The 12,041-nt window shown below is 48.7% G+C and overlaps 2 protein-coding genes across 3 annotated transcripts; both read right to left on the bottom strand.

Annotated features, from left to right (window-relative positions):
- LOC8071620 (mitotic spindle checkpoint protein BUBR1) lies at positions 78-3,073 on the bottom strand. Its single transcript, XM_002451662.2, has 11 exons — positions 2,765-3,073; positions 2,582-2,641; positions 2,326-2,470; positions 2,064-2,221; positions 1,424-1,502; positions 1,275-1,344; positions 1,139-1,190; positions 872-1,043; positions 680-765; positions 498-578; positions 78-415 (listed from the first exon to the last, which is right to left on the bottom strand). Exons 1-11 carry the CDS (start codon positions 3,016-3,018, stop codon positions 355-357), a joined length of 1,218 nt encoding a protein of 405 aa, XP_002451707.1. The 5' UTR covers positions 3,019-3,073; the 3' UTR covers positions 78-354.
- On the bottom strand, positions 3,768-11,013 carry LOC8071619. Of its 2 annotated transcripts, XM_021460213.1 has the most exons (3): positions 10,698-11,013; positions 7,938-8,398; positions 3,768-3,970 (listed from the first exon to the last, which is right to left on the bottom strand). In XM_021460213.1, exon 2 carries the CDS (start codon positions 8,370-8,372, stop codon positions 7,947-7,949), a length of 426 nt encoding a protein of 141 aa, XP_021315888.1. In that variant the 5' UTR covers positions 8,373-8,398; positions 10,698-11,013; the 3' UTR covers positions 3,768-3,970; positions 7,938-7,946. The 2 variants fall into 2 exon arrangements, with proteins under 2 accessions (XP_021315888.1, XP_021315887.1); XM_021460212.1 differs by lacking the exons at positions 3,768-3,970; positions 10,698-11,013 and adding an exon at positions 9,211-9,235 and having other exon boundaries at positions 7,735-8,398.

The raw sequence follows: 12,041 nt of genomic DNA, 5'->3' as shown, positions 1-12,041 counted from the left end.
AAGTGCTTTACTAGTTTTTTTATTTTGAGAAAAATTAATCAAAAAATATATATATAGAAAGACAAATACACACGGGCTTAGTCCAGAGGTATTCATTAAAAACAAGCAGAAAGGACCAACCGGAATTTGTAGAAGCAGATTATTTTGTGTAGCTATTAGATTCACATAAGCCTGCGAGATCTGCAGGTCTATCAATAATAAGATTACAACACTTGCATAAAGCCCGTGGGCGCGCACATGTTGCTTGTCAAAGCTTTAGAGGCTAAAGCTTATTGGGCATAAAGGCACAACCTCACAACAATCATACAACCAAATCAGTAACGAGAATGCTTCTCAGAACCAGCAAAATGCTGACTATCTAAGGCTGCTCAGGGGGAAGTTGCGCAAGGGGTTCTCCTTAAGCAATTCAGTTTCCCTGTTTCAAAGAAAAGAGCACAGGTTAGGGGAACTGCTGAAAATAGTTTCCATAAAAACTGAAGTTGCAAGGCTATACTTACTTCTTAAGGCTTTTGCTTGTTGCTTGTCTAAGCTTCAGAACAGAAGGATTTGGGGTCTTCGGCACCGGCTGAGCAGGTTCCCTATAGCAATAGAAAGGAGATAATTATTTAGAAATATATGTTTGTAGTAACTTTGAACAATCCTTCAAAAAACTGTAACACTAGGATGTTAAATAACATACTGTGCAGTGTCTTCCTCCACGAAGACCTCAATGGAACTGGTTCGGGTGGACTGAACTGCTCCTCTTGCTCCTAACTTTTGTGGAATCTGTACAGCAGTGCGATGTTACCACAAGTTCATTACTCAATAGTTGTCCTCGATACAAGCCTCACATGGGTCAGTTCAAAGAATCCTAGTGGCCTGGCAAAAGTACCTTGTGAGATGTCCATTTAGCAGGCATCATGCTATTCTCCTTGTTTCGATCTGCTTGTGTTGGGAGGGTGCGCCAGCTTGTGTTATTTTCTCTGTTCCTCACTCCGTCAAGGCCCTGATTTAGTAATGGCCTCTCATCTTTGTAAATTGAAAGTGGCCTGTTGGGATCGATTCTGCAAGTGTGCAAAGACATAATCAGTGACATTACGAGAAAAAACTCCAGGTGTAGATGGATACTTTACATCTGTTGCATCATAGTTGTACTGACCTCTGCAGTGCCCTTGGTCTCCCCAGGCCGGAGTTCCCTGCTTGGTGATTTCCTGCCACGTTTGCATATGTATTAGGTTGCAAGTTGCAACCACTTGAAGTTCATGCTAAATCAGAGTAAAACGGAACAAGCTTACTGTTTTCATCTCGTTTCAAGTTAGTCCCGAAACTGCGATTTGGCAGATCATCATCTGCTGTATTATCCGGCTATAGAAAAAAAGAAAGGATTCATTCAACGGAGATTATTCGTTCCAAGATAAACACTGCTATCATTTAAATGGCAAACCTCCTGTTCCCTTCTTTTGGTTGATCTTCGAAGAAATGTCCTGTATACAGCTTCCAACTTCTCCAGAGGCTTCGCTTTTCTGACAAGAAAAACCGAATATAAGAAACTTCATTCATTCACATGAATTAATCTACAACAAACCATAACCAAAGAGGTAAGCACAAACCATGATAAGTAAAACAATTCCGAGTGTTGTTATCATTCACAAGAAGATAGTGGCATAACTAGTCAAAGGAGTGTCATATCTTAAAGAATAGGAACTCGAAGACTCCAAGAAAGCTTTAGCATTTTACGTTTGCTAACTAGAAACTAACAGGAACTATTAGTTTCTAATTCGTGAGCATGTATCAAATTAGAAGTGATCATGGAGAACTAAGTACCCTGCTAGACATCCTCATGAGTGCCTGATTCAAGTTAATATAACATCAGCCTCATTGTTTGTTCTATCCTTGACTCTTGTTCTGTACGAAAATCAAACACAGGAGAAATATGTTTTTCCCAAGGATATGTACCCACCCCATGTCATTATAGGGCAAAATTTTTAGATGGAATAGATAGTACACCAGCATGATCTACGGAGCAATTTCAAATTTAAGAGCTTTATATGAACAAACAAGTGTTGGCCTCGTGGAAATCTCACCTAGCTATACCAAGGTCAAAGATCTCCTTAGCTTTCCTCAACTTGTTCTTTGACTCCATCAACGATGCGTAAGCCATGTAGTAGATGGCATGGCCCTGCCCAATCTGGTTGGCCTCCAGGAACCTGTAAATCACCTCAGCATCTGCACAATTCCCAGCCTGCAAACAGAACAAGATCAGCAGCGGAATAATATGTGAGATTCCTTCACTGCACAGAAGAAAACTAAAGAAAAAATCAATCAAGCTGGCATCGCACGACTCACGTATTCCAGCCACACTTTGAGGAAGCGGAGGTCGTCCTTGTAGCGCCCGTCGTGCCAAAAGGTCCGCACGCACTGCTCGTACAACACCACCAACCCCGAGCACTCGCCGCCAGTCGGGAATGACTCCTGGACCCATTTGATGCAGCTGCACGCGGACGAAACAGAGAAGAAATTATCAATATTTCGGCGCTAGAGCAGCTACCACGAACAAAGAGATCGAAAGAGGCGAGTGAAAGGGGCTTTGAGAAACGCTTACTCCAGCCACGGTTGGAGCGGATCCTCGCCTTGGTACTGGTCGATTGCCTCAATCATCTTCCTGGATCAGGCAAATCAACCGAACGATGAACACACATGACAATTTGCATTACTGCAGCAACTTGTCTCCTCCAGAGACCCAGGCCCCAGATCAAGAAATTCAGACCAAACAAAACCAACGCACTTGCGGGTCTCGAGGAGAGCGGCGCGCTGCGCGGGATCGGCGTGTGCCTTGAGCGCGTGGTTGAGTTTGGACACGTCGCGCCCGCGCTTGAGCGGCCGCACGTTCTCCTTGAACGTCTCCCACTCGGCGCCCACCGCCACCGGCGCCGCGGTGGCGGCGCTGCTGACCCCCATCAGCGCCAGCGTCTCCTCGTCGAGCACCTCCACCATCTCTTCCGCCGCCTTCGCAGTCGCCGCCGCCGCCGCCGCCGCCATGTGAGGTGGGTGTGGGTGTCGCACCGGCTGCAATTCGAATTTGAGGGGATTGGATTGACCGTTGCGTTTTGGAGCGGCTGCTGCTGCAGGTCAGGTTTTAAACGGCGAGGGTTTGCGAAAATATTGGGCCGTGGGCTTTCCGTCACTCCGATCTGTGATTTTTTTGGGCTGGTTTGTACCCAAAATAGCCCAGCTAAATTTTGGCCCAGGTTTTGCTTGACTGGAACAAACTTCACTAGCAAAAAAATTGGCAAGAATGCAAAGGAGGTCTAAAGTTACTCCACCAAGTACGTATTTTTAAGCTACCACAACGTTGTCAATCAAGAGAAAAATCAATCAGTGGAGGTGATTATTCAGTTCCTTTGGGAATATATGCATATACTCCCGTTGCTTTGGGAATAACATCCATTAGATCTTCTCATCTGGAACTAACAGGCTTATTGAACACAAAAACATTCATCAGGGACCATCTGTACATTTTGTGTGCTCAGTTATGTACTCGACTTAAACAATACTCATACCACTGAGAATATTTGTTCTTCATGCCCGCCCACAAAATTGTACAAATTATCCCATGCTCAACCATCCAAACTTTCGGTTATTCACCGCAAACACGGCTTATGAGTTATGACGCAACCAATTTCCTCGTAGGCATTACCCATTAAGTATGAAAACAAGTGCATCATTCCTGTTACACATCATGAGCTCAACTTCAGGTAAGCCGCAACAAGGCTTCATACGCACCAAACTAAACTTCGCAACTAAATTTTCTTCTGATTCTCCATACTTTACACAAACACACTAAGAAGTTGCCGACCCTGCAAATATTCATAAGAGTTTTTTATTCGCCGATAACAGGTTTATGCTGTTTCTACACACTGTTCAGACCCAGAAAGTTTAACATCTACTAGTTGCAGTATTACACTGAACGACAACGAGATTACACATAAACCAAAACACCTCACGGCCTACGCTGAGACTGCAGCTGGGATGGTGTCATGTGGGGCCGCACTTACGCACGTCAGCGAAGGGCCCGTGATGTCAGGCGGGCTGCAGCACGTGCTGAGGCAGCAGGCGCAGGAGATCAGGAGGAAGGTGCGGCTAGGGAAAGTGGCTGATTTGATTAGATGATTGATTGGCTGATTGATTGGCCTTAAGTCTAGGGGATTCATTCCTAATTAGTTATTTCCTATTTTCTTGTTACCAAGTGTGGCAGGCCACGGGCCTATATAAACTGTACTAGAGGTCATGATTAATCAAGCAATGAAGTTATCCCTAGTCTCTCTCTATTCTCTGTAAGCCTACGGTAGAGGGGTATAACCTCACCGGAGAAGACGGCCGACGGCTACGAGCTCCGTAGCCGCGGTCCAGCCAGTCAGGGGTTTGCTGCCCTTGACAACCTGGTATCAGCCTCCAGGCGTTCCCGTTCCCGGCAATCCTCGCCCACCCGCTCCGTCCAATCCACCACAGCCGCCGCCCACCACCACAACAGCCCGCCATCACCAGCAGCATCCACCGCGTCCGCGCCGCATCCAGCCACCATGAGTGAGCCGACCATGGCCGATGTGATGGAGATGTTGAAGGCCCTCAATTCGGAGATGACAACGATGAAGTCCGACATGGCGGCCATGAAGGACAAGGCGTCGTCATCAACGGACAGCAGCATGGGCGGCCGCGATCTTGATCGCCCTCCGAAATTCCAGAAATTGGATTTTCCCCGTTATGATGGTAAGACCGATCCGCTGCTCTTCATCAACAAATGCGAATCATATTTTCGCCAGCAGCGTACCATGGCGGAGGAGCGAGTTTGGATGGCCTCGTACAACCTGGAGGACGTCGCCCAGCTCTGGTACATCCAGCTGCAAGAAGATGAGGGCACGCCACCATGGGGGCGCTTCAAGGACCTCCTGAACCTCCGGTTCGGGCCTCCCCTCCGTTCGGCTCCGTTGTTCGAGCTCGCCGAGTGCCGGCGTACGGGTACCGTGGAGGAGTACTCCAATCGCTTCCAGGCCCTCCTGCCGCGTGCGGGTCGTCTGGAGGAGGCACAGCGCGTCCAGCTCTTCACCGGCGGGCTCCTGCCACCACTCAGCCACGCCGTCCGCATCCACAACCCGGCAACATTGGCGGCTGCGATGAGCTTGGCCCGCCAGGTGGAGCTGATGGAGGCAGATCGCCCGGCGCCGGCCCCAGCTCGCGCGCCACCGCGCGGCCTCCTGCCTGCGCCTGCGCCCCGTCCAGCACTTCCGGCGCCCCCGGCGCAACTGGCGCTTCCGGCTCCACCAGCGGCCGCCCAGCAGGGCCGCGGTGAGGGCAATCAACGGCGACTCACCCAGGACGAGATGGCGGAGCGACGTCGTCTGGGTCTGTGTTTCAATTGTAATGAAAAATATACACGTGGCCACAATCGGTTCTGCAGGCGCATCTTCTTCATGGAAGGCGTGGAGATTGAGGACGCGCCGGACGCCGCCGACGACGCGGACCACGACGCCGAGGCACCCTGTTTTTCACTACAGGCAGTGGCTGGGGTTCCCGTGGCGGGCACTATGCAGATCGCCGTGGTGCTGGGTACCGCGGCCCTCGTCGCGCTGCTGGACTCCGGCAGCACGCACAACTTCATCTCGGAAGAGGCAGCTCGGCGCTCCGGTCTACCCCTCCGCCAGCGGCCTCGCCTCACCGCCTTGGTTGCCAATGGCGAGCGGGTCACCTGCGCTGGGGTCATTCGCGACGCACCCCTACTCGTCGATGGCGCGGCGTTCCCGGCCGATCTCTACGTCATGCCGTTGGCCGGGTACGACGTCGTCCTCGGCACCCGGTGGCTCGGCGAGTTGGGGCCCATAGTCTGGGACCTTGGCAGCCGGCGCATGTCATTCCAGCGCCATGGGCGCCCCGTCGCCTGGACCGGCGTGGCCTGTCCGTCGTTGCCAGCCTTGCGCGCGACATCAGAGGCGCCGAGCGCGTCCCTCCTCGATGAGCTGCTGGCCACATTCAGCGACATCTTCGCCGAGCCCACGGGTTTGCCACCGCCACGCGCCCGCGACCACAGCATCGTCCTCCAACCTGGTGCCCCTCCGGTGGCTGTCAGCCCCTACCGGTACCCGGCGGCCCACAAGGACGAGCTCGAGCGGCAATGCGCCGCCATGATTGCCCAGGGGATCGTACGACGCAGCGACTCGGCGTTCTCCTCGTCAAGAAGGCGGATGGTTCGTGGCGGTTCTGCGTCGACTACCGCGCCCTGAACGCCGTCACCATCAAGGACGCCTTCCCCATCCCCGTCGTCGACGAGCTGCTGGACGAGCTGCACGGGGCACGCTTCTTCACCAAGCTCGACCTTCGGTCGGGGTACCACCAGGTGCGGATGCGGCCCGAAGACATCCACAAGACAGCGTTCCGCACCCACGACGGCCTGTACGAGTTCTTGGTGATGCCATTCGGCCTCTGCAATGCCCCGGCAACATTCCAGGCACTCATGAACGACGTGTTGCGTGCCTACCTCCGCCGGTTTGTGCTTGTTTTCTTCGACGATATTTTGATATACAGCTCCAGCTGGGCGGACCACCTCCGACACCTCCGCGTCGTCTTGACCCTACTGCGCCACCACCGCCTCTTCGTCAAGGGGTCCAAGTGCTCGTTCGGCGTCGACTCCGTGAGCTACCTCGGCCACATCATCTCCGCGGCCGGCGTCGCCATGGATCCCGCAAAGGTCCAGGCCATACACGACTGGCCACAACCTCGCTCTGCGCGTGCTGTACGTGGCTTCCTCGGCCTGGCGGGCTACTACCGGAAGTTCGTCCACAACTACGGCACCATCGCGGCACCCCTCACCGCGCTCCTGAAGAAGGAGGGGTTCACGTGGAACGACGACGCTACGGCCGCCTTCACCGCCCTTAAGGCGGCTGTGACGTCAGCCCCAGTGCTGGCCCTTCCGGACTTCGGCAAACCCTTCGTCGTCGAGTGCGACGCGTCTACCTACGGCTTCGGGGCGGTCCTCATCCAGGAGGCACATCCGCTTGCGTTCTTCAGCAGGCCAGTGGCGTTTTGGAGCGGCTGCTGCTGCAGGTCAGGTTTTAAACGGCGAGGGTTTGCGAAAATATTGGGCCGTGGGCTTTCCGTCACTCCGATCTGTGATTTTTTTGGGCTGGTTTGTACCCAAAATAGCCCAGCTAAATTTTGGCCCAGGTTTTGCTTGACTGGAACAAACTTCACTAGCAAAAAAATTGGCAAGAATGCAAAGGAGGTCTAAAGTTACTCCACCAAGTACGTATTTTTAAGCTACCACAACGTTGTCAATCAAGAGAAAAATCAATCAGTGGAGGTGATTATTCAGTTCCTTTGGGAATATATGCATATACTCCCGTTGCTTTGGGAATAACATCCATTAGATCTTCTCATCTGGAACTAACAGGCTTATTGAACACAAAAACATTCATCAGGGACCATCTGTACATTTTGTGTGCTCAGTTATGTACTCGACTTAAACAATACTCATACCACTGAGAATATTTGTTCTTCATGCCCGCCCACAAAATTGTACAAATTATCCCATGCTCAACCATCCAAACTTTCGGTTATTCACCGCAAACACGGCTTATGAGTTATGACGCAACCAATTTCCTCGTAGGCATTACCCATTAAGTATGAAAACAAGTGCATCATTCCTGTTACACATCATGAGCTCAACTTCAGGTAAGCCGCAACAAGGCTTCATACGCACCAAACTAAACTTCGCAACTAAATTTTCTTCTGATTCTCCATACTTTACACAAACACACTAAGAAGTTGCCGACCCTGCAAATATTCATAAGAGTTTTTTATTCGCCGATAACAGGTTTATGCTGTTTCTACACACTGTTCAGACCCAGAAAGTTTAACATCTACTAGTTGCAGTATTACACTGAACGACAACGAGATTACACATAAACCAAAACACCTCACGGCCTACGCTGAGACTGCAGCTGGGATGGCTCCACAAGACCTTCCAAGACAACAAGCTGATCAAGCAGTGCAAGCTTTTCATCCTCTAGGGCCTTCATTTCTTCCTCTTCCATGCTCAGTTCTTTGTCCAGTGCAAAGTTCTCTTCCTCCAGCATCAGGTACTTCCTCCGTAACGCCCGGTATTCATCAGTAGGACCAGATTCCGTCAGGGAATCTGGAGTCCCTCTGTCAGAAGGGGACGTGTGAGGCTCAACCTTCAAGCTTCTTTTGGGTGGCTTTTGGACCATGCCTGATGACTGTGGAAACTCTCTCCGCAGCAGTTCAGGTTCACCCTTGAGCTGGCCTGATGGCAGTGGCCGGTACACAACCTTCTTCTTATGCAGCTTTGGTGCTGAGAAATCATCATCCCTTGGGTCTTGCATTCTCTCAGGCCAAGCCTTGGCCTTCCCTGTTGAAACACAATTTAAGTGAGCCAAATTTACTAAAGCAGTAACATAACATGTTAAATACCATCACCAACAGATACGCAGACAGACCTACTATTTTCAAAACATCAATTAGTATGGCGCATATAAAATATAATAGCAGGAATAAGTTACCATTTAATAAATGTAACAAATACACTTTCAGATCCTTGTACAGTAATATGGATCGAGTGGCATAACTTGTGGGCAATCTGATCTACTCTGCTCCCAAGCAGAAGCAGCAACAGAGCACATGGCACAGCAGACCAAAGTACACGCCCATCATATGTAACAAGCAGTCTAAGCACAATGCAAACTAATTTCTTTTAAAAAGAACACAGAGTAGAGTACACAGCACATCATAGCAGTCAGTTCCCCAGCGTTAACCAGAGTAGCTACAGCAGAGATGGGGGACTGGGAGAGTAAATATTTTGTTGGTCCTGGCCTCCTAGCAGCAGCAGATTGGGAGGGGATGGAAGATGACACACAGCAGTGGATGCGAATTGGATCAACAGAACAGGGGGAGGGGAGGGGAGGGGAGGGGAGGGAGAAGGATTGGAGCATAGCCGATTGGCAGATACACATGGGATTAGAGCAAGGTGGGAGAGTGAATCAGAGCAGATGGGTGGGAGAGGCAGGATCCGGCATGGAGCACATGGATGGGAGAGGCACGATGGAACTATTGAGCCACTGGTTCCAAGTACTGTCGATCTGCCCCTCTTCCCTGGCTCTTTGCGTGGAGGGAAGGGAAGAAATCAGACCATGTTAGGGATGAAAGTGGAGGAATTGAACATACCTCGCCGTCGCCGACGACTCGCCGCTGGTTTCTGCTGCCAGAGTCAAGGCAACAGGGAGGCGGCGCTGCTGCTGTTGTGACGGCCGGCAACGGATAGGGCACGGAACGACCCGACGTGCCGATGCCCATGCCTGATGCATCGCTGTTCTGGGCTGGGCCAGTTGTATCTACATGTGCCAGCCCAAATATACCCCATGGGTTCCCATTGCATATCCACCTAGTACTCGTATCAGATATGTATCCATACGGTGGGATACGGCCCTCAGTGGCATATACTATTTGGGAAACAGATAATATGAATGAAGGAACACAACTATTACTTGATATGTCAGTTACTGGGATAAGCCTGCAGTAACACAACATGATAATAATATTGCCACAGGCCCCATAGAATCAATCAGCAAACACAATTACCTAACTACTTGTCTACTTGATATGTCAGGTAGTGGGATATGCCTGCAGTAACACAACATGATAATAATAAATATTGCCACAGGCCCCATAGAATCAATCAGCAAACACAATTACATGACTACTTGTCTGCTTGATCTTTGGCAGATAAGCATCCACAGTGGCAGAGCTTGATTGAAGTATCAGGAGGGGTTAGTCCCATACATAAACAGTACAAAAGTACTACTTAGCAAACACAAATCAACTTGGCCTTAACCAAGCTCCGCCCCTGAGCATGCACTCTATTTATGTCATCAGGTGCAGCATGTGAATGAAACCACAAAAGAATAACATCATTCCCTTAATCCCTTCCAAGAGAAGAAATAATTTGGCAAGAACCCTGTTTCCCTGGTCAATCTGACAAATGCTGCAAAACTGGGGCATCTGCAAAATTTGGAAAATTAACTGCGCCCACATGGCCAAACCTCAGTTGGGTACTAAGAACTGCTGTGGTGCCAACAAAGAATACCCTAGCCTAATTCAACCATGAATGGATTGATGAGATAAGTAGGGCACCACACAGCACATACACATAAAACCACAACTCAACAAGCTAGGGTTTACGCGCCAATCCACTTTACCGGGCAGATGATCAGCGACCTCCTAGCATGCCACCGGCAGCGGATTAGGATTTTTCTATGGGGTATGCAAGACCAAAATTTTCATATGCAACGCAGTGAAATGCATTTAGCAATTTGGTAGCTGCTAAAGTACCATAAATTTGCTCCACAATCAATATATACACAAATACTAAGTAGCAAACTAAGTCTTAAACTACAATACAAACAGTTCAAACATCATATTAATATAATTTGAAATATACATGATAGAAGCTTCTACAACCAAAGCACACATAATGCATAAGTAATCAACCAATACATCCCGGCTAATTTCTACTGCTTACATGGCTACATGGCTACATCCGTAAGAACTAAGAAGCATCAAATTAGACCAGAAAGAGGAAAGTTAGGGTTAGGGATTTAAGGGACCTTGCAAGAGGGAAGAAAATGGACGGGGACAGGCTTGTCAGTTCTCACCAGGTGCGCCGGCTGCCTTCCTCGATTCCTCCCTCCGTTGGGCACTCGGCCGTCAGGGGGCGCGGGGCGGCAGTGTGCTGTATGGAGGGCTGGAGGCGGAGAGCTGGAGACGGCGACGCGGACAGGATTCCTCAGGTCAGGCGTTAGGGGGCTGGGGGCTGGGGGCGGCCGGGGAGAGGAATCGGATTGTTTCCTACTACAAACTAGCAGTAGCCTTGTGCCATGCCATCCGCCCGTTGCCGCCAGCGACTGCCGCCGGCGAACAGAGTGCGGCTGCCTGGTCGGGTCGGAAGATTTCTAACGGAGGCCCAGGCGACGAGAAAGCCGACAAATAACAATTATTTAGCATAGTCCAGCAGGACTACAGAGAGAGGGCCACAGCTAGGCCCATTAGCAGTTTTTTTTTTAAAAAAAATCTGCCTTCCCTTCCTTTATCCGTTCTCATCGGCTCACTATTATCCCTCGACTCGATCATGTAATATAGTAAATGATTCTAAAAAAAAAATGTAATATAGTAAATTACAAAAAATGTTAAGATAACTTAAGAAATCCTCTAATGACACATATACCCACATATTAATATTCCCACTGTCTTAAATTATAAAATGTTTTGTTTTTTCTAGATATATTATTTTTACTGTATATCTGAGTATATAGTAAAATCAATGAAATTCTAGAAAAACCAAAACGTCTTATAATTTGTAATGGATGGAGTACCATTTAAGATGTTTCTCCTTAAATTATACTTTTCTTTTTAACAAACTTTTACCAAACCTAGACATTAACATCTATTGAATGTATTATATTTTTAGTACAAATTTAAGAAGTCACAATACATAACGCATTATATTTCAGGATGTAGTGCATTCAACAAATTATATGATATAGTTTGCTAAAACACAATTGTTATGTGACATAATTATCTGAATGTCACATTCCGGCTTGTTGTATGTGGGCTGAGCCAAAATGCGAATCATTCTTGAAAAAAACATAAATGCATTCCTTTGCAAAGAAAAAAATCACAAAAACCCCTCGCAAGAAAATAAAAAGAAACAAAATTTCCCCTCAAAGATAAAACCATAAAAATTCATTCCTACTAGAATAAATAGATACACTTAGTGCCAATCGAAATAAGGAAAAAGACACACCAAAAACAACCACATAATCGTAGCCAAACTCTAGGATCTAGCATGCATATATCATTTAACCCTAACATATAGATTCATAGATTATACATGGGAAAAGAGTATGACACAAGAGAAGAGCGACTCCCTAGATCTATACGCAAAAAAGAGAAGTAGTGAAACTTACCATTCCTAGCTGTTTGGAATGATGTTGGCTGCC

This window comes from Sorghum bicolor, chromosome 4 (genome assembly GCF_000003195.3).
Source record: "Sorghum bicolor cultivar BTx623 chromosome 4, Sorghum_bicolor_NCBIv3, whole genome shotgun sequence".
Taxonomy (NCBI): Eukaryota; Viridiplantae; Streptophyta; class Magnoliopsida; order Poales; family Poaceae; genus Sorghum; species Sorghum bicolor.
The sequence above is the reverse complement of the archived record's forward strand: the minus strand, read 5'-3'. Positions and strand labels throughout refer to the sequence as shown.